The sequence below is a fragment of the Myotis daubentonii genome, chromosome 5 (genome assembly GCF_963259705.1).
Source record: "Myotis daubentonii chromosome 5, mMyoDau2.1, whole genome shotgun sequence".
Lineage (NCBI taxonomy): Eukaryota > Metazoa > Chordata > Mammalia > Chiroptera > Vespertilionidae > Myotis > Myotis daubentonii.
This window is the reverse complement of record NC_081844.1, coordinates 75,992,688-76,015,865: the sequence shown is the minus strand read 5'-3', so window position 1 is coordinate 76,015,865 and position 23,178 is coordinate 75,992,688. Positions and strand designations below refer to the sequence as shown.

The 23,178-nt window shown below is 36.1% G+C and overlaps 1 protein-coding gene across 7 annotated transcripts in view; it reads left to right on the top strand.

Annotated features, from left to right (window-relative positions):
- The window catches only part of FNIP1 (folliculin interacting protein 1), a 99,594-nt gene that overhangs the window by 18,539 nt on the left and 57,877 nt on the right, over positions 1-23,178 (top strand). For 2 of the 7 annotated variants that reach the window (XM_059698309.1, XM_059698307.1), the window contains exons 2-5: positions 10,568-10,694; positions 17,908-18,042; positions 20,410-20,510; positions 20,781-20,855. In XM_059698309.1, the coding sequence (XP_059554292.1) occupies positions 10,568-10,694; positions 17,908-18,042; positions 20,410-20,510; positions 20,781-20,855 (438 nt within the window). Of the gene's footprint in view, positions 1-9,602; positions 9,779-10,567; positions 10,695-17,907; positions 18,043-20,409; positions 20,511-20,780; positions 20,856-23,178 lie in introns of those variants that run through there. The other 5 variants (XM_059698310.1, XM_059698306.1, XM_059698308.1 and 2 more) reach the window with 5 other exon arrangements.

The following is a 23,178-nucleotide window of genomic DNA, read 5'->3' as shown; positions in this document are numbered from 1 at the left end:
TTTATCTGTTTTAAATATTTCATGTAAATAGAATTATATAATATATGATCTTTAGTGTCTGACTTCTTTTACTTGCATATTGTTTCCAAGGTTCATCCATGTTGTAACGTGTTTCTGTATTTCATTCCTTTTTATGGTTGAATAATATTTCATTGGATGTATACACTGAGTAGCCAGATTATTATGACCACCTGACGTTTGTAGGCAAATTAGCTATAATTTCGCGCTGAAGTTGCTAGAGGGAAGCAGGTTGTTTACCACGACAGTAGAAGTGATTTTTTTCTGAAGATATGGGTAAACAAAGCGATTTAACAGCCTTTGAACGTGGGATATATTTGAACGTGAGTGGCCAGATTATTATGACTACTTGAGGTTTGTAGGCAAATTATCCGTACACTGCATCGTATGGGATATGGAAGCCGAAAGCCTGTTCAAACACCTTTGCTGTCTGCAGTTACCAAGATAAAACGTCTTCAATTCACACAGGAACACAAGGATTGGACAGTTGAGCATTGGAAAAAAGTCATGTGGTCTGATGAATCACGTTTCCAGTTGCATCATGCAGATGGCAGAGTTAGAATTTGGCGGAAACACCATAAAAGCATGCACCCCACATGCATGAGTACAACTCTTCAAGCTGGTGGGGGCAGTGTTATGGTTTGGGGCATGTTTTCCTGGCATGATTTGGGCCCTTTAATTCGTGTGGAACAACGTCTGAATAGCACAACATACCTAAGTATCGTTGCTGATCAAGTTCATCCTATCATGTTGATGGCGTATCCCAATGGAGATGGCTTCTTCCAACAAGACAATGCGCCATGCCACGGTGCTCGTATTGTGCAGGAGTGGTTTCAAGAACACGAGGGAGACTTTACCTTGCTTAGGTGGCCCCCACAATCACCAGATCCCAATCCAATTGAGCATTTGTGGGATGAAGTTAAAGGAGCCATCAGGCAGCTGGTTCTACAACCGTCAAATCTCACAGAACTGGACAGTGCTATTCATCAGGCATGATGTCAGATTCCTTGCATCACCTTTCAACATCTCGTGGAGTCAATGCCAAGAATCATCATCACAGTATGGAAGGCAAAAGGTGGCCCAATGAAGTACTGATGGGGCGGTCATAATAATCTGGCCATTCAGTGTATACCACAGTTCGTTTATTCATCCACTCATTGATGGTCATTTGGGCTGTTTGCACCTTTCGGCTATTGTAAAAGCTGATAAGAACATGCATAAACATTTACTTATTTTCAGTTCTAACACATGGCTAGATAATTACAGCCACTACCACCCTTACTGGACAATTCCAATGGCCCAAAGAATTCCTTCATGCTATCCCTCTGCAATCAGACCCTTCTCCTCCCCCCTAACTTCTGGCAACTACTATCTCTTCTCTGGCTTTATAGCAGTAAAAAATTTTAGTATCTCAGCTATATCGTCTGGCTTTCCTTAAGAGTGTGTAATGGAGTCCTCAGGAGTTAAATTTTTAGAATTAGAGATAATGTGTTAGGGACTAGAAATATTTTATATGCATTTACTAAATTCAGTTTTTCTAACTTGCTAGTTATGATAAGAACTAAATTAAAAATACTAGCACACATTTTTGCACTTATCTGTAGAGCAGACTATCTTAAAATATTTTATAAATTCAATGTGAAATTACTAGATTAGATAGGTATTTAATTTTTTAGTGAACTGGTTTTTATCCTCACTCTTCTGTTTTATTTGTGTATAAAAGATGCTTTGGGATTTTACAGTTTCTTCCTGCCAAAATATTCAGTTAAATATGTATTAATATGTTTACATATTAATTTTAAAAGCTTAGAGCAAAGATTGTTCAGTGTTCTGAAAACAGCATGCACAATAAAATAACTGTTTGCTAGAGGGAAAAAAAGCCCTGTTGTCTTCTAGTACCAGTTGGTATTACGTAGGTTTGTTTGGTGTCTCATATCTTATTTATAGTACTTTGGAACTGGAAACTAGATACTAAACAAACACTAATGTTCCACTGTAGCTTAACTATGCATTAGAATCTTTCTTTGTTCATAATTATTTTTACTTGGGTATATACCTCTATGAAATTAGAAACTTCCGAGAAACTGGCAACTTGCTTGAGTCAAGTTCATTTCTTTATTTCTTGATACAGAAGCAGTATGTAGCACATCTAACAGTATTCATTTGAGTACTCATTTGTTACAAGAAGTAACATATGAGTACTCATAAGTTACACATTAATAGATGATAGTTAATGATCCTCAGTAGTTACTGAGAGAGAGCTTGAGGAAAATTATCAATATTGTCTGTCTTGCTGTAGAAGCTTCCCAGTCTCCTTTCAAGCAGGGAGCTTTTGTTGGAAGGAATAGCAAATCCAATTACTGTGTTTCTTAAAATATTTTAGACATACTAAATATTCTAGATCTCCAAAATTAAAGTCACATTTCTATATAATTTTAATTGTGTGTATATTCTTTTCTTAAAATTTAATCATTGTCTAACCTTGCTTATTACCTCCTTCAATATGCAGACCTATGATGAATCTAGGTGGCTTTGTTTTATACTGGGAGTGACCTTTATTAGTTGGCCTGATTACTCCTTCATAGTGACGGAGCCTTTATGAATGAATTCTCCAAAATCTTACAGGAAATAATAGAAATGGATGAAATAAAAAAAATTAGGCATCAGGTGTGTGACTTTCAAAAGTTGATCTTAAAATTAGAGCTCTTAAAAATCTACAACCGCCCTGGCCGGCTTGGCTCAGTGGATGGAGCATCAGCCTGCGGACTGAAGGGTCCCGGGTTCGATTCCAGCCAAGGGCACATGCCTGGATTGCGGGCTCGTTCCCCAGTGGGGGGTGTGCAGGAGGCAGCCAATCAATGATTCTCTCTCATCATTGATGTTTCTGTCTCTCTCTCCTTCTCCCTTCCTCTCTGAAGTCAATAAAGAAAGATATAAAAAAGAAAATTAAAAAAAAAAATCTACAACCGTCCTAGCTGGTTTGGCTCAGTGAATAGAGCGTAGGCCTGAGGATTGAAGGGTCCTGGGTTTGATTCCGCTCAAGGGCACATTGCCTGGGTTGCAGGCCCTATCCCCAGTAGGGGGTGTGTAAGAGGCAGCTGATCAATGATTCTCTCTCATCATTGATGTTTTTAATCTCTCTTTCCCTCTTCCTTCCTCTCTGAAATCAATAAAAATACATTTAAAAAAATATACAACCGAAGACTTCATTAATGTGACTCTTTTAGAGATAACATAAAAGGTGGTATTTGATATGCTGCCTTTACCTTATTTAGAAAATAAAGACTGTTTTGACTTTGTTTTAAAAATGCATAGGAGTTGTATTAGTTCTTTATATATTTTGGAAATTAACCCCTTTATCTGTTGTATCGTTGGCAAATACGTTCTCCAATACAGTAGGTTTTCTTTGCATTTTAAGTATGCTTTCCTTTGCTGTGCAGAATCTTTTTAGTTTGATGTAGTCTCATTTGTTTATTTTTTCCTTTCTTGCTCTTGTCCTAGGAGATGTATCTGTGAAAATTCTGCTGCGTGGGATATATAAGCTTTGGCTGCCTATGTTTTCTTCTAAGATTTTTATGGTTTCACAACTTACAATTAAGTTTTTTTTATACATTTTTAGTTTATTCTTGTATGTGGTATAAATTGGTTACCTAGTTTTATTTTCTTGTATGTACTTGTCTAATTTTCCCAACACCATTTATTGTCAAATATTTGAGCGTAATGGCTTGGGTTGATTTCTGGGTTCCCTTGTTCTGTTCCTTTGATATATGCCTGTTCTTATGTCAGTACCAAGCTGTTTTTGATTACACTAGCTTTATAGTATAATTTGGTATCTGGTATTATGATTCCTTCAACTTTGTTTTTCTTTCTTAAGATTGTTGTGGCTATTTGGGGTCTTTTTTGGTTCCATATAAATTTTTGGAGTATTTAAAAAAAAAAATTTTGGAGTATTTGTTTTAGATCTGTGAAATATGCCATTGGTATTTTATTTTATTATTTTTAAAAAATATATTTTTATTAATTTCAGAGAGGAAGGGAGAGGGAGGATAGAAACATCAGTGATGAGAGAGCATCATTGATTGGCTGCCTCCTGTATGCCCCATATTAGGGATCGAGCCGGGCAAGTGCCCTGATTTAGAATCGAACCGTGACCTCCTGGTTCATAGGTCAGTGCTCAACCACTGCACCAGGCAGCCAGGCTTTTGTTTTGGATTTTAAATAAATTATCTGGAAGTTTAAAAATAATTTTTCAATATGTATAACCAAATTGAACAACTTGGATACTGGTTCTCAGTAGTTCAGTTCATTTTAACATTCTTTCAGTGTTCCACTGAAGTTTAAGTTCTTAGGTATACAGAATTAATGTCAGAAAGTTTAAAGCCACATAGGTCAGATATAGAATTCAATTAGGTGTATGTGTTACTGAAAAACACTAAATATGATAGCAGATATGGTATATGATATGTTATGTTCTAAGGGCATATAAATTTGTTCCTGCATTGGTTTCATTTCACCAGGAATTCATGTCATAGGTGATTAATCCCCTTCTCTGAAATATTGTATGTAAAATTTCACTTTTTGCATATGATTTTATACATGTTAGATTATGAGATCAATATAAATGGATTTTGGGGATCTCTAATGAACATTGGTAATAATTTATCTTTATAACATTTCATATAAATCATCTAATTTGATTAAATGATAGTAATTCTGCAGCCCAATAGCTGACTATGCTTGTCATTGAAATGTAAAAGACAGTCATTAGGATTTTATTAATATTCTGGGTATAATTGAATTTAGTATGACTAAAGATAAACAGACTAAAGGTTATCTGGTGTTGATAAGAGAGTTCTTTGGAAAGGAGATTAACATATAAATTATGGGATTATTTTTCTGTCAGGTTAGAGAATTATTCCTTAGAGAAATAATTACTGTACATAGAGTCTATACATATAGGCTTCCAGCATTAAAGTGCTACCCCCTGAAATAGCCATTCATTCACTCACTTATTCAACAAATTAATTGAAGTTCTGTTATATTCATTATCTCTTCCAGTTTCTTCCTGTAGTACTTAGAGGAAGATACTGAAGCATGAATAGCCAAAGTAAACTATGAACTAAAATTTGTGATTAATAAGTTGTCAATTTGGGAGGAATTTCCATTGTTTACAAAACCAGTTTGAGTTACATTGAAAAGCAAAATTGCTACAATAACAGCACATTGTTACTTGACGATCCTACCTGCTTAGGAAAATTTCTTTTAAGCACCTGCTTTGATGTGTGACTTGTAGTAGAAATGCCATGAGAGATACTTTAAATAATGATGTGTATTTTTTCAAGACTTTAAAAACTTTCTACAGTGCAATTTTTACATGTAGTTTATGATTCCTCTACTTTTCTGTAAACGGTTTCTATAATTTTGTATATATTTTGACCCCTAGTTAGGGAAAAGTTATTGAATTGGGTCCTTGCCTCGACAAAAAATTGAGTTTTTGTTGTCTATAAACTGAGTAAATGATTGTCTGATGCAAACGTAGTTCTGTTTCTCATGCAGATATAGATGTTTTGATTAATTTCAGTCATAATATCTCAGTTACTGGATATTAAATTTTTTATTAAAAGTATTTTACTAGAAATGATTGGAAATTGCTGATATGTTCACAGTTACTGTTTTTTTAAAAAATGCACAGTAAATATATCAAAAGGAAAATAAGCTGTTTTATCTGACAATTGGGACTTCCAGAGTAATGGAAAAAGTCCAGTGAAGTGAGAATTAAAAAACTACATGTTGTAACATTTTTAGCTTAAAATACATAAAGATACATTCATTTGTCATCTTTTGCTGGTTAGTATGTTTTACAGAGGGAATGATGAATGTTGCATTGTGGGGCAAAAAATTAAAGTGTTATGTTAAAAGTATTATAAGACATATACTTTGCTTTCAGGAGACATATTTAATATTTGCTAGTTAACATCAGATTTCTCTAAAGCAAAATCCTTCTACAGGTTTTTTAAAAACTCGGATCACTTTCCCCATGCACAGAAAATATTTCTCCAATTGAATATGATGTTTTGGGGTTCTGATGGTGACCAGTCCTTGGTATTTTGGTGTTATGTTGGGAAAGCTTTTTGCTTATCTCTTCCTCCCTCACTTATCCCTCCATCATCCTTCCCGTCCTATCTCAATAAATTATCCTTTACCAAACTTAGAATGTTTTCCAGTACTGGTGGCTCTTTCTCTAATTCTCTGTGCATAGTTTTTGAAACTTGGCTGCCCTCTCTACTTCTTGCAGGAGCTTTGGGTGTTAATAAGTTCTCAGAATAGTCTACATCATCTTGCATGTATTCATTTAAGTGAGACAACAATGATGGATAAGTCTCAGGAAGGAAAACTAACATAGTACCAGGTACATAGTAAGCACTATACAAATAGTTATTGAGTGAATGAACTTAAAATCTTCAGTTGTGATAAGTGTGTACTGTATGAGTCAGAGATTATTCCAGACTCCTTGATGGAGTGGAAATGTATGACTGATGAAGTGGGAATAGGAGTAGAGGAAGAGAAGAGACCAGTTGGTTGGTATTTATCTAAAAGTGCATAAAATTCAATGTTAAGATGATTGATGAAACAGAAGAATTGTCCAAATAGAATAAAAAGGTGAATTATTTAGATATTTTCTTTAAACATGACCGTTTTTAATGCATTGAGATGCAGACTAGCATTTAGCTTAATTTTTCTCAACCTTTTAAAAAAAACATTATTCTCCCCTAATGATCTTTTTTTTAGACAGTTTTTCTCTTACTGTTGAACCCCTCTACCCCAGCCCCCAAAGTTCTAATACCACAGATACACTGTGTATTTGCTTATGTATTGTGGCCCTATGGAGGCCAAACCTATTGTAATATCTTAAAACTTTTTTTGTCTCTTTCCTCCCTCCCCAAGAACCAAATCTGGCTCCATGGAAGCCACCTTGTTTTCACTGAGAATGAATGATTTAGCCTTATTTTAACAGTAACATATGTTACAGGAATTCATGTAGTCTTCTGAGGAGTTAGTGTGTAAAGGAGGTGTCTATTCCAGCATGTTTACTTTCTGTTAGCATTCTTTAAGGTGTGAGATAAAAAACATGCAGAGCAGATAAGCTGAAATAAACTATAAATAACGTCTGTGCAGAGTTTTAAAATAGTTGTGGTTCATCACTGAGTAGTTTTCTTACTAATGTTTAATATGCTGAACACAATAGCTTAATATTGAGGAAAGTTTTACTGTATATATAGTTTTTGTGAAGGTGATGGTATACTTACCTCTGTTAATGACTTGGCTTAGGTATGTCTTCAGTTAAATTTTGATGAAAAGAGGCAACACGATGAAGTGGAAAGCATGGTGGATTAGATGTCAGAAGTGCTGATTAGAAGTGAATACCACTAGAAGATTAGAGTAGAGATGGGAGTGAAAGGAAGGGGAGAGACCAGCCAGCACTAACCAGAACAGTGACTTTAGGTAGGTCATTTTGGCTTCTCTTTCACTTGAAAAATGAATAAATCTAGGGTGACTATTACCATTTAAAATGACTTGCCTAATAAAGGAGTCACTTTAGGGTTCTTATTTGTTGTTATTTAATATCATGCTCTCCTAGTGTATTTGAAATAGAATTACTTTGCCAGGCAACTTTTTTGGTAACAAATTTATTTATACTCAATTTCATAGGTCTATAAATTTCAGAATTTACACTTCTTTCCATTGTAACATAAAGGGAATCAAGGCTTTAAAAAACCTCTCCATTTCAGGTACATACTTTGAAGATGTGAAGAATAACTTTGACCCGCTTTTTCTTTTTTCTTTTCTTCCTTTTTTTTTTTTTTTTTTTTTTTTTTTTTTTTTTTTTACAACAAATGACTCTAGGAATTTCTTTTCCATTTAAATATAAGGCTATGTAATTTCCATCTCTATTCTTATCTTATTCAGGCCTGTCCTAAGGTCTAAGCTCCTCTAGGTATTGAGCCTTCTTCCCCCCCCCCCCCCCCATAGATAGATAGATAGAAAAAAAATCTCAATATGTCTATTACCCCATCCCCTCAAGAAAACATCCTCTTGTAGCCTCAACTCCTCTTCTACTTGCTGGGGTGACCATACATCTTGGTTGCCCAAAATAATCTCAATTTACTCCTGTGTGTTTAGGGTCCTCCTTTACTTTCAAAACTTTGCACTGCAATTATAGTATGTCACACTATTCTTATGTCTTCCCCTTTCACAGGGAAATCTTTCCAAATGGCATACAGTTACTATCCTTACTTTCTCAGTTCTTACCCTTCAATCCATTGCTATTCCTTTGTGACTGACCCCCATACGCACCCTACTTCTCCACAGAAATGGTTCTTGCAAGAGTACCAAAGACATTGATAAACTCTATGGACACTTGTAGTTTTTATAAATTTTGGCCTTTCTGCTGCCTTTGGCACTATGCACACTATTCCTTTTTCATCTTTCATCTTTCTTGATTTTTGAAATGACATTTTACCATGGGTTTTCTCTTTTGTCTCTCTCTTTTTTTTTTTAAAGAATAGTTTGTTGATTTTGAGAGAGAGAGGGAGAGAGAGAGAGAGAGAGAGATCGAGATCAGTGTGAGAGTGCAACATCGATAGGCTGCCTCCTGCACACCCCCCTATGCGGTATTGAGCCAGCAACCCAGGCATGTGCCCTTGACCGGAAATCAAACCAGCAACTGCCTGGTGCATGGGACCATGCCCAACCAACTGAGCCACACCACTCTGGTAGTCTGTCATTACTGATGTTCCTTAGAAGCTTTTCTACTTGTCTTTTCTCTGTCCTTAAAATATTGTTGTGCCCTAAAATTCTAGTGTATTGATCCTTCACTTTCCTTTTTCTTTTCAATTAATAAGTTCTCCCTAAATGATTTCATTATCAACTATGTGTGTCAGTAACTCCTGTGTCTAGAATTCTAGGCTCAGCCTTTATTCTGAGACCATTGCTTGTCATCAGTCTATTGGACATCTTTCTGCAGTTGTCTCAGGTCCTTTGAACTCAGCCTATTAACATCCTTATCCCAAAATTTCTCCCCCCCCCGCCCCCACCTTGTATACCCTACCTTTATTATTGATACCTGTTTAAATAAAATCTGAAAACTGAGAGCCATTCTCTTTCCTAATTTCACATATCCAGTGTCCATGGTATCATGGCTAACATGAAATAATTCTGGAAAGGCAGAGCAGGACCAGATTTTAAACAACTTCACATCTAAGCAAAGGAATTTGGATTTTATTCTTCGGGTGTCTTAGGGTTTGGATGAATGAAATGAGGGTGTACTTACTCAAGATTTGTTGAAAGACCTTACATCCAGCAAAACCCAATTTCTCTTTCTCTACAGAATTTTGTCCATATAGGCACTTTAAAAAGTGACTATACCTCTTCCACTTCCATACTATCTTCTTACTATCACCTACCTCTATCATAATTTGTTAATTTTCTGTTTTGATTTATTTCATCTACCACTTATCCAAAATTACTATATTTATTTCTTTTTTAAAATTTTTATTGATTTCAGAGAGAGGGAGGGAGAGATAAAAACATCCAGGAGAGAAAAACATTGATTGGCTGCCTCCTGCATGCCCGATCCCCTACTGGGGGTGGAGCCTGCAACCCAGGCCTGTGCCCTGATGGGGAATCAAACCGGCAGTCAAACCGGCCATCTTTTGGTGCATGGGACCATAACCAATCAACTGAACCACACTGACCAGGGGTATTTATTTCTTTTTTCTTTTTCTTTTTTTAAATAAATCTTTATTGTTCAGATTATTACAGATGTTCCTCTTTTTTCCCCCCATAGCTCCCCTCCACCTGGTTCCCACCCCACCCCATGCCCTTACCCCTGCCACTGTCCTCATCCATAGGTGTAAGATTTTTGTTCAGTGGGATGCAAATTAGTGTAGTCTATGGATGAATCTCTGTGGTTTAGCTTCAGTTTCTTGGAGGTTCTTTCATTAGTTTCAAACACACAGATATTTGCTAAGGATTAGACAGGAGAAAACTAAAATTGTATATACTGTCAAGAGTTTGGGATGAAGATGTTTTATGTTGCCAGTTACAATTTGCTTGACAGGTACTGATAGGGTTAAGGATCAGGTTTTCTTAAGGAAAGGAGGAATCCCAATCAAGAGCTGTGACTAATGGATTGTGAGGAATGGACCATTCAGCCTAATGTAACTAATGACAAACAGCCTCTGGAATGGCATTTCTCCTATTTCTTAGCAACTGTCCTATCAGTTGTGTGTTCAGTTCACCAGACTAGTATTCACAGCTTTTTGTTTTCTTTCTTTCCCTTTCCTCCCTATCTCTTATTAAATTAATTTTTTTAATTGTGAAATAAATGCATTATAATAGTACATAAGACAAATGCAGTGGCTTTTAAAAAGTTTTACTGTAAAGTTTTACTGCAAACTGGCTAGGGCTGTTATATAGGTTTTATTTATAGAAATTTATGTGGAATATTTATTAAATAACTCTAATGGATCTTTATTTTTCTTTAAAGTTGGCCTTTGCCAGAGTTTGATCCAAGCCAGATTCGACTGATTGTATATCAAGACTGTGAAAGACGAGGAAGAAATGTCTTGTTTGACTCCAGTGTTAAGAGAAAAAATGAAGACATATCAGTATCGGTGAGCATTGTTATTGATTTAATGTCATGTTTTAATTGGAAAAAGTGAGTAAAATTTTAATTATGGTGCTTTTGTTTGTCAGTATAAAACATCTTGGCCATGCTTTTGTAATTAAGAGCCCTTATTTTTAGATTTTTAAAGGAAAAAACACTGCCTTATTTGTCATCAATCTAGTACCATAGGACATTTTAGGTTGACATTTATTTTCTTTCTCTTTTTTAAATCTTTATTGTTGAAAGTATTATATATGTCCCCCTTTTCCTCCATTGCCCTCTCTCCTTTTTCCCCCAGGCCTTCACCACCCTATTGTCTGTGTCTATGGGTTATGCATTGAGTTCATTCGTTGATCTCTCCCCCTCCACCCCACTTATCCCTCTGCATGCTTCTATGTCTCTGGGTCTGTTTTTGTTCATCAGTTTATTTGGTTCATTAGAATACACATATGAGTGAGAGTGAGATCATGTGATACTTATCTTTCTCTGACTAGCTTATTTCTCTTAGCATAATTCTATCCAGCATAATTCCATCCATGCTGTTGCAAATAGTTACAAGTTCTTTCTTTTTTATTGCCACGTAAATGTACCATGTTTTTTTTATCCACTCATCTGCTGATGGGTACTTATGCTGTTTCCAAATCTTAGCTATTGTCAGTTGTGCTGCTGAGAACATAGGGGTGCATATATTCTTTCTGCTGAGTGCTTTGGGTTTCATAGGATATCTATATATATAAAAGCCTAAGCCACCATTATGACCGAACAACCGGAATGAGTGGTCAACCAGTTGCTATGATGCACACTGACCACCAGGGGGCAGACACTCAATGCAGGAGCTGGCCCCTGGTGGTCAGTGCGCTCGCACAGCCAACCTCCGGTGGCCCCTTCCCCCTGGCCGGCCCCCCAGTTGGCCTCGATATGGGGGCCAGCCAGCCAACCTCCTGCAGCCCCTCCTCCCACCCCCTGCCGGCCAACCTCCTGCGGTCCCTACCCCCTGCTGGCTGGCTCCCCTGATAGGCCCCAATCGGGGGGCCAGCCGGCCAACTTCCCAATAGGTCTTGATTGCCGGCCAGTCCTAGGGACCCCACCCATGCACAAATTAGTGCACCGGGCCTCTAGTATTCCTAGAAGTGGGATCACTGGATCAAATGGGAGTTCCATTTTTAATTTTTTGAGGAAACTCCATACTGTTTTCCATAATGGCTGCACCAGTCTTCATTTCCACAACTTTGCCAACACTTGTCATTTGTTGATTTGTTGATGATAGCTATTCTGATAGGTGTGCGGTGATATCGCATTGTCGTTTTGATTTGCATCTCTTGGATGATTAGTGACTTTGAGCATTTTTTCATATGTCTCTTGGCTTTCTGTATGTACACTTTGGAGAAGTGTCTATTTAGGTCCTTTGCTCATTTTTTAGATTGTTTGTCTTCCCTTTTAAAATACGTTTTTATTGGTTTCAGAAAGAGAAAGGAAGAGGGAGAGATAGAAACATCAATAATGAGAGACATAGATCAGCTGCCTCTTGCCTGTCCCCCTACTGGGATGGAACTTGCAACCTGCAACCCAGGCTTTTGCCCTGACCGGGAATTGAACTGTGAACTTCTGATTCATGGGCCAATGCTCAACACTGATCCACACCAGCCGGGCATTGTTTTGACTTTTGAACTTTATAAGTAAACACATTACTTCCATGCAATTTGAAATTTTAAAAAGTTAACAGGACAAGAAGAAGAGTTGAAAATTCATGCAAAATACTTTATAAATAGAAATACTATATGTTATAAGTGCTGGTTATTTATTTAAATTTCAGTTGTGACACTGAATCTGGAACATGGAATATGATTATGTATCCAGGTTAAAAGTTCTGATTTCCCATGTCTACCTTTATCCCACCCTTCTCTCTCTTCTAAATTAGTCTTAAAACTATTAGGTAGGGCTGAACACTGATGTCAGGAGGTGGAGACATGTTGGATCAGAGCTGAGCATCAGGGCCCTGGTAGATTGAGGAGGGCATCTACATAAGGTGTTGGCTAATAGGTTATCAAAGCCCAAAGGGATAAGGAGGATATTCACCATGGGTATCATTCATGTAGGTGAGGAGTGATAGGGGAAATGAGATAGTGGTTTTATACAAGAGAGTTGATAAAATAAATATATGTTAAGGACAATGAGAGGCATGTTTTTCTCAATGTTCATAATTTATTTCTTATTCTTACGTAGCATGTTGCTAGTTTTTGTGGGTTAAAAATAAAATGTTGTATAATTTCCCTTAGGAATAAGAGCAAAAAATAAGAAAAGGAAACCCTTTTGGCCCTACAATTGTTCTCATAGAAAGGTTGCTGACTGTCCCCTGTCCCCTCACTAGACCTTCTTCCACTAGTTACTTGGTTTCAAGAAAAAAGCCATGAGTTCAAAATGGGAAAGAGAAAAGACATCAGACAACTGGGGAGCTGGTGGGCGAAAGAGGGGTATGTGTGCGTGCGTGTGTGAGTTATGGGAGAAAGAGTGGGGGTGGGGCGCAGAAAGTGTGTGTGTATGAGTATGTGTGAGTGTGAGTGAACTTTTATGTACACCTCTATGCATACTTTTTATGTGTTGTTCTGGAACTGATGTGTGTTTGTTTCTTTTCTCCCTGTAGCAAGTTCCTTCTTATTTCAGAAATTGGACGTGCACAATACATAGTTCCTTCAGTCTGGAATATCTTTCAAGCCCTCCCACTCTTTCTCTTTCACCGTAACTCCTATGCTTTGTTTGTAGTCCCAGCTTAAATAATCAAGGGGAACTTCCTTGCTCTCCCTTGACTAAATTAAGTCCTCTCTTGGATGATTAATTTTAACATCATTCTTTGACTACTCATTTGTAAAATGGGGATAATAGTATGTACTTTATAGAATTTTTATGAAGAAAAAAAGAATATGTAAAACAGAATAGTACCTGACCAGAAAATAAGTGCCTATGAGTTAGCTCAGTTAATATTATTATTACTTTTCAAAAAAAATTTAAATTCTTTATTTAAAGTATTATATGAGTCTCCCTTTTCCCCCATTGACCTCTCCCTGGCTGCTCCCACCCCCCCAGCACATGCCCTTACCCCCACCCTCACCCCCTACTGTCTGTATCCATTGGTTATGCTCATATGTATGCATACCAGTCCTTTGGTTGATCTCTTACCACCTCACCCCCCGCCTTCCCTCATAGGTTGGACAGTCTGTTCGATGCTTCTATGTCTCTGATTCTATTTTTGTTCATCAGTTTATGTTGTTCATTATATTCCACAAATGAGTGAGATCATGTGGTATTTATCTTTCTCTTACTGGCTTATTTTGCTTAGCATAATGCTCTCCAGGTCCATCCATGCTGCTGCAAATGGTAAGAATTTCTTTTTTACAGCAGCATAGTATTCCATTGTGTAGATGTACCACAGTTTTCTAATCCACTCATCTGCTGATGGGGACTTAGGCTGTTTCCAAATCTTAGCTATTGTAAATTGTGTTGCTATGAACATAGGGGTGCATATATCCTTTCTGATTGGTGTTTCTTGTTTTCTTGGGATATATTCCTAGAAGTGGTATTACTGGGTCAAATGGCAGTTCCATTTTTAATTTTTTTTTTAAAAATATATTTTATTGATTTTTTACAGAGAGGAAGGGAGAGAGATAGAGAGTCAGAAACATCGATGGGAGAGAAACATCAATCAGCCACCTCCTGCACATCTCCCACTGGGGATGTGCCCGCAACCCAGGTACATGCCCTTGACCGGAATCGAACCCGGGACCCCTCAGTCCGCAGGCCGACGCTCTATCCACTGAGCCAAACCGGTTTTGGCCCATTTTTAATTTTTTGAGGAAACTTCATACTGTTTTTCACAGTGGCTGCACCAGTCTGCATTTCCACCAGCAGTACACAAGTGTTCCTTTTTCTCCACATCCTCACTTGCACTTGTCGTTGTCGATTTTTTGATGATAGCTATTCTGATAGGTGTGAGACGGTTCATCATTGTTGTTTTGATTTGCATCTCTCGATGATTAGTGACTTTGAGCATGTTTTCATATATCTCTCGGCCTTCTGTATGTCCTCTTTCGAAAAGTGTCTATTTAGGTCCTTTGCCCATTTTTTTTTTTATTGGATTGTTTATCTTTCTTTTGTTAAGTTCCCTTTTGTATGAGTTCCCTATAAATTTTGGAGATTAAACCCCTGTCAGAGATAACGTTGGCAAATATATTCTCCCATGCAATGGGCTTTCTTGTTGTTTTGTTGATGGTTTCTTTTGCTGTGCAGAAGCTTTTTATTTTGATAAAGTCCCATTTGCTTATTTTCTCCTTAGTTTCCATTGACCTAGGAGCTGTATCGGTAAAGATATTGCTATGACATATGTCTGCTATTTTGCTGCCTATGGATTCTTCTAAGATTTTTATGGTTCCCCATCTTACACTTAAGTCCTTTATCCATTTTGAGTTTATTTTTGTGTATGGTGTAAGTTGGTGGTATAGTTTCATTTTTTTTTGCATGTATTTGTCCAATTTTCCCAGCTTCATTTATTGAAGAGACTGTTTTGACTCCATTGTATGCTCTTGCCTCCTTTGTCAAATATTAATTGAACATAATGGCTAGTGTTGATTTCTGGGTTCTCTGTTCTGTTCCATTGGTCTATATGTCTGTTCTTGTGCCAGTACCAGGCAGTTTTGAGGACAGTGGCTTTGTAATATAGCTTGATATATCTGGTTTTGTGATCCTTCCAACTTTGTTCTTCTTCCTCAAGATTGCTGCAGCTATTCGAGGTCTTTTTTTATTCCAGATGAATTTTTGGAGAGTTTGTTCTAGATCTTTGAAATATGCCGTTGGTATTTTAATATTATTACTTTTTAAAAATATATTTGAAGTATATGTTTCATCATATATATACATTTTTGTCTAATTATTTGTTAAGTGTCTCTTTTTCCACTTAGATTGTTAGTTCTATGAGGAAAAGGACTGGGTCTATTTTATTCATTTCTGTTCCCTAATGCTCAGAACACATACTACTCAAATGCTTTTGTTAACAAATAAAATGGTAGTTTGTAATAGTAGATCTGTCAGGCCAACTGATTTTGACTCTAAGGTATATTACAGACTCACTAGCTCTTGTAATCTTGGTGAGTGACTTAACCTGGACTTCAGGTTTCTCATCAGTAAAATTGGGTTGTAATATCTACCATATTGAGTATTATAAAAAATATACTTAAGGTCTAGCATTTTATGGGTGATCAATAAGTAGCAAAGTTATTACGATGTGGCCAAGAATATCAATACTGAAAATACCAATATTTTTAGTGAGTTTTTAAATGAAATACTATAAATGAAAATATCTAGTGACGTTCCTGATTCCAGAGTAGGCATTCAGTTATGTTAGCCTTGACTTTAACTTTTTTCTGATAACATAACTACAAATCAGTAAGCATATGCTTGGTCTAGACATTGTATAGGACACTTTATATATTTATTTGTGTACAAATATGTAATGAGAGACGCACAGACACATATATACCCCTAAAAGTATTACAAATAACCTAGTCATTAGGTAGGGTTTTTCTCCCGATTAAAGACATAAGGCTTTAGAGAGGTCAAGTAACTTGTTCAAGGAACCAGGATTTAAATGTCGTCTATTTAGTTTTAAAGCCCTTGTTTTTGTTTTACCACGCTCTCTCTTTATATTTTTGATTAGAGATTATTTGGAATTACCAGATGCTCTCTTTTACAATGCCATTGGTCTTCCAAAAATTGTGATGTCAGTTACATTACTACTTTTTTTTTTTTTTTTTACTTTTTCCCCCCCTTTATTGATTAAGATATTACAAATGTGTCCTTATCCCCACAATGTCCCCTCATCCCCCTTCTGAAAACCTTTGGAAGTCTGTTTTATGGAAGAGTGGACATTCTGGTAACTATGATAAAGCACTGGAATGCTTTTAGGAGTATCACAGACCTTGGTGAGGTGCAGCTTTGATGGTTCTGAGTGAAAATTCAAGAACATGTTGGAGCATAGAAATAGAAATAGAAATAGAAATAGAAATAGAAATAGAAATAGAAATACATTCTTCTTCCATACTTGACTACAAAACCTTTTGATCCTAAAGTTAGATTTTATTAAAAATTCAATTGTTCAATACATTTTTATTTCAAAAGATTAAGTTTATATGTATGTACATATAGTGAAATATACAGCTTTCATTTACATGTTTTCTTCCACCTCTGCATCTCTTCCCAGAAGCATTTTTTCCATAAAATATGTTACTTATGTTCACCTTTAATGGTTGTATTATGTTTGATTTAATAAGTATTTTTAAATTTTTTTTGAAAATAATGTAGATATAGCTCACATACAAAAGACCTTTGCAGTTCTCAATAATTTTTAAGGGCATAAAGGGGTTTTGAGGCCAAATAATTTGAAAATTGCTATAGTATATTTGTTAAGTCACTAGTAATGAACATTGTCTAGCCCATAGTAATATAGAAAGATCCCCATCTATAATAATCTATAATAATAAAAGCATAATATGCAAATAGACCGAACAACCAAACAGCAGAATGACCCTCCACACGACCATGCTATGACACCCACTGGCGCCAGGCCAGCCAAGGTGGGTGCGATGCGATTGGTTGGGGGCCTGGCCATCGCCCCATGATCTCCCTGCATGGGGAGGCCCAGGCCACCAGCTGGCAGGGTGATTGACCAATTGGGGGGGGGGGAGGGGACTCCACGATTGCCCCGAAGAGGGTGACCCAGGCCACTGGCTGGCAGGCTGCAGCGTGTGGACGGGGCCTCCCTCTGCTGGGAGGAGGCATCAAGGAGCCCCGGCTGGGTGGGCAGGGCCGACCTCTTTTGGGCGATCAATCGTGGTGCTCCCGGACTGTGAGAGGACACAGGCCAGGCTGAGGGACCCGCACTCCCTCCCCCCCACCCCCAGTGCATGAATTTCGTGCACCTGACTTCTAGTGATTCAATAACGTTGTTGAGAAAAGTAAGATACAAACTCCACAAGTAATTATAGTTAATGACATAAAGAAAAGTAAACAGTATTGGAGAAAATACGGCAAAATGCAAATAGTCATTACATTAAGGTTATAGTATTTTGAATTATTTCATGTTTGGATTTGCAAAGGTTTTTATGCTATAATTAGATTCATGTATGGTTAAAAATCAGTTAAAATATAAATGGGGATAATATCTATAATTTCAGAAACTCTGTAGTGATGCTCAAGTTAAAGTGTTTGGGAAATGCTGCCAACTGAAACCTGGAGGAGACAGTTCTTCTTCTTTGGATAGTTCTATTACTTCATCTTCTGATGTAAAAGAACAGTGTCCTAAGTACCAGGTAAGATCACTGATGTCATTTATTCATTCATAAATACTTTTGAGTACCTACAATATGTTGTGCACTACTTTAGGGACTGGGATATAACATAGACTAGTTTTACCCTCCTGAAGCTTACCTTATAGTTGGGAGGCAGATAATTAAACAAGTAAGTTTATGTACTTAGATAAATCTTGGGGTAGGGGAAGTACAGAGAACTATAGGCATAGACAGCAGGGGTATTTTCTTTACCCTTTATTTTCCACTTGAGCATTTTTTGGGCTACCAGAATAATTTCTTATTTTATATACTTTTTAATTATTAAAATATGAAGATAAATATAAAATAATTATACAGTTCAGCTATAGTATGAAATTAAAGTATGATTTGAAGTATATACAATTAGAAATGTGCATTTTTTATTTTTGAAAACTATTATGACACTTAAAAACACAGAATTTGACCTAGCCGGTTTAGCTTAGTGGATAGAATGTCAGCCTGCAGACCAAAGGGTCCCAGGTTCGATTCTGGTCAAGGGCATGTACTTTGGTTGCAGATTCCTCCCCGGCCTGGGCCCTGGTTGGGACTTGTGCAGGAGGCAACCAATCAGTGTGTTTCTATCACATAGATGTTTCTCTCTGTCTTCCCCTCTCTCTTCCACTCTCCCTAAAAATCAATGGAAAAATATCCTTGAGCGAGGATTAGCAAACAGAATTAAACAAATAAGTAACTACATAGGAACTTCTCTATGAACTTGCTATATTTTTACATAAGATCAGTATTTGGTACCATACTAAGCAAATGTGAATTTATTTGTGTCAGCCAAGCTTGCATGAATGAGTGACAGTATTTTATATTTAGGGGTACCAAAATGGAATACTGGGCTTTTTAGTTGTTTGTAATTAGATAATTATGTTTGGATGGAAACTGGCCCTTATACCAAATCAGTGTGACAGAATTATATGAAGAACTCTGAAGTTATTAAAGTTCAGATATTAGGAGGTACTACATAGTTCCTCCTGTCCTCCCATATTCCTTCTTCACCTTTAGCAGAATACCTTAACAATTTCCTAATAGTGCTGTGCTATAAATACATCTTCATATGTATGCTAATTTGGACATTTTCTAATTTGACCAGTTGTGCAAACTTGCCTTTCTGATATTATGCAGTGAAAAATGAATTTTAGCAAATGGATTCAGATTTTAGAAACCCTAAAGTAGTGAATGATTGTTAAGAATTTTTTTAAAACTTCAAATTCTTGATTTTTCCACAGTATAATGGTTTTAGTAAAATTTGTGAATAATCATCATTTATTGTATTATTTATGTTATCTTTCTCATTGTGTTATTATATAAATCAGTTAGGAATTGGGTTGGGACACCCTCTATAACAGCGACTTAAGCAAATTAAGGATTTTTTTTCTTACATGACGAGAAGTATGGTATATATGGGTTTCAAGATAACGAAGACTCCCTTATCTTTCTGCCTAGACAGAATTAATGTGTACTTGTTGCCTTGTTGTTCTAATGTGGCATCTCTCTCTCCAGTGACTTCCATTTTTATCTCATTGACCAGGCCTGTAAGTGGATAGTTCTGAAAGCTGCTGCTCTAGCCATTAGTCTCACCCATTGAATATAGAAACCAACCTTAAATCTCCTATTTATAGAGGCAGCTCTGAAATGCATTTGTTTGTTTTTTTCAGGGCACGTGCTGCCCTGAAACAAATAGCACTTCAAAATATAAGGAATAGATATTTGATAGTTAATTAGTGATATTTGCCATAGTATCTAAATAATGACCAAATGGATGAGTTCAATTTTTAGCTTTTTTCTGACTCCTATGAAGACAGTTAAAGAGAAATGGAAAGGAATAAGTTTTTGATCAGTTCTTCGAAAACAAGACATTTTAATGTTTCAAATAAGTCCTTTTTAAAAAAATAGACACAATTTCCCCATTTATGAATGCCTATTTTTGTAGGAGTGGTAAAAGTTATTCTACAAGTTCTATGAATTCCAGTTTTTATAACTTCTCCTGGAGAAACATTGCATATGCATAAGATGTGGTTATTCATGCTCATTTGAGCATTATTTGTAATAGCAAAAATCTAGAAATGACCTAAATACCCATCAGTAAAGGGAGCTGACTTAATAAATGTTGGTATTTTCATGCAGTAGAATGCTGTGCAGCTCTTAAAAGAAATCCATGTACAGCGATATGGTTAGATCTATAAGACATTGTGAAATGAAGAAAATCAAGCTGCACAACAGCATAGAATCACTTAAAAACCATTATGTAGAACTATAGCAAAGGAATTTTTAATAAAAATATTTGAAATAGTCATAGGGTTTTAAATCTTACAATTTTATTAATGTATGGTTATTGTTTAGGGCTCTCGGTGCTCTTCTGATGCCAATATGCTTGGAGAGATGATGTTTGGCTCAGTAGCAATGAGCTACAAAGGATCCACCTTAAAAATTCATCAGATCCGGTAAGGGATTTTCTGATTTTTTTCTTAATGAATCCATTTAGAATAGTTAATAGTTTTTAAGATAAATGAATTTTCATATAGTCTTCACTCAGATTGAGAATGTCAGATTTCTCAATTTATAATTTTCTGTAGGTTTAATTCTGCTTCATGGCTGTTGTGACTGCTGTGAAATCTCTCTGAGTTATACATTTTTTATTTATAATAAATTGAGAAGGTTCTTGTGTTCTAGTTTTGATCTCTCTGTGTTCCTCTCTCTTTTTTTTTTCCTAGTTCCCCTCCACAGCTTATGCTTAGCAAAGTTTTTACTGCAAGGACTGGCAGCAGCATCTGTGGGAGTCTTAATACGTAAGTGGTTATGGATACAGGGAGAAATGAATTATTTAAGGTGTGCAGAATATGAAACTAACAGACTGCTCCCTTAAGTTTGAAAGTTTATGGAAACCAGATTTCCCCCCCAGCTATGACAGACATAAAACATTGTGTAAATTTAAGGTATATATGGTGTTGATTTGATACATTTACATTGCAAAATGGTTACCATCATAGCACTAACACCTTTATCCTATCACATACTTGCATTTATTTTTTTGTGGTAAGGACATTAAAGATGTACTCTCCTAGCAACTTTTAAGTATATAATACAGTATTATTAGCTATAATCTGCATGCTTTACAAGGTGAGGCAAAAGTAGGTTTAATATAATTATTAGTATGGAAAATAATATACTAATTAATAAATAATAATACAAGAATAAACTCCACTTCCCATACTCACAACTATAAACCAATTTTTGCCATACCCTGTAAATGTGAGTTTTTTCTTGGCTCTCAATTTCGTTCCATTGTTCTATGTGTCTATTTTTATGCTAGTACCATACTGTTGGTTACTGTACTGTAGCTTTGTAGTCTAGTTGGAAATTAGGAAGTGTGATGCTTGTAGCTGTGTTCCTCTCAAGATTGTTTTGGGTATTCAGGGTCTTTTGTGGCTCTATACAACTTTTTAAAAAAATTTTTTTAATTGATTTCAGAGAGAAAGGGAAAGGGAGAGAGGGATAAAAACATCAATGATGAGAGAGAATCATTGATGTGCTGCCCCCATTGGAGATGGAACCCCACAACCCAGGCATGTGCCCTGACTGGGAATCGAATTGTGACGACCTTGTTCATGGGTTGATGCTCAACCACTGAGCCACACAGGCCAGGCTCTGCAAATTTTAAGGTTTTTTAAAAATTTTATTTCTGTGAAAAATGCCACTGGAATTTTGTTAGGGGTTGCATTGAATCTATAGATGGCTTTGGATAATAGGGACATTTTAGCAATGTTCATTCTTCTGATTCATGAACATGGGGTATTTTTCCATTTGTTTGTGTCACCTTCAGTTTCTTTCAAGAAAGGCTTGTAGTTTTCATTGTAGAGATCATTTATCTCCTTTCTTAAATTTCTTCCTATTTGATTGTTTTTGATGCTATTGTGTCGTTTTTGAAGCAGAGTGACTTTTCAAAGTGTTTATTTTATATTATTTTTTTTCCATCACCATTTGTCCCCTCTATGCTCTCTTCCACCTCCACCCCTGCAATCACACAATCGCCTCTCTCTTTCTTTCCAAATTAGTCTAGTGAAAGACTTGTCAACTTTGTGTATCTCTTCAGAAAACCAGCTCTTAGTTTTATTGATATTTTCTATTATTTTTCTGGTCTCTTTTAATTATTTCCCCTCTGATTTTCGTTAATAACAGGTGCTTGAATAACGTCATTTTGGTCAATGTTGTTTTACTATAACATTGATGAGATTCTGTAAGAACCGAACTCTTGTTTCTATCAGTTAGCCTGTGTGGTAAAATTGGTTTCATTATAAATCATTTTGCTTAAATAAAGTTGCAGAACTTATTGAAGCTAAGTGGATACTTACTGTGTTTCCTTACTTTTAATAACTTTTGGACATAATTTGTTATTTTCTAGTTCCTTGAGGTGTACAGTGAAATTGTTTATTTGAGATCTTTCTTGCTTTTTAATGTAGACGTTTTTTTTGCTATAAACTTTCCTCTTAGAACTGCTTTTGCAGCATCCCATGTTTTGATATGCATACTTTCATATTCATTTGTTTCAAGATATTTCTTGATATTCTTTTGTATTTCTTCTGTGATACATTGGTTGTTTAGGAGCATTTTTTAAAATCTCCACATATTTGTGAATTTTCCAGCTTTCATTCTATTTTTTTTTTCCAGTTTTCATCTACTAAGGTCAGAAAAGATACTTGGTGTGATGTCAGTCTTCTAAAATTGGCTGAGACGTGTTTTGTGACTTATCATGTGACCTGTTCTGGAGAGTGTTTCATGTGTGCTTGACAAGAACATGTTTTCCACTGCTATTGAATGGAATATGCTGTATGTGTCTGTTAGTGCCATTTAGTCTAAAGCATGGTTCAGGTCTGTATTTCTTGTTGGTTTTCTGTCTGGATCATCTATCCAGTATTGAGAGTAAGGTATTGAAATCCTGTATTGCATTGTTGTCTATTTCTTCCTTTGGATCTGATTGTATTTGCTTAATGTGTTTAGATATTCTGATGTTATGATAGCTATATCTTCTTGATGAATTGACTCCTTTTTGTATGACCATCTTTGTTTCTTTTTACCGTTTTTTGGTAAACAAAAACATTTTGTTTTGTTTGA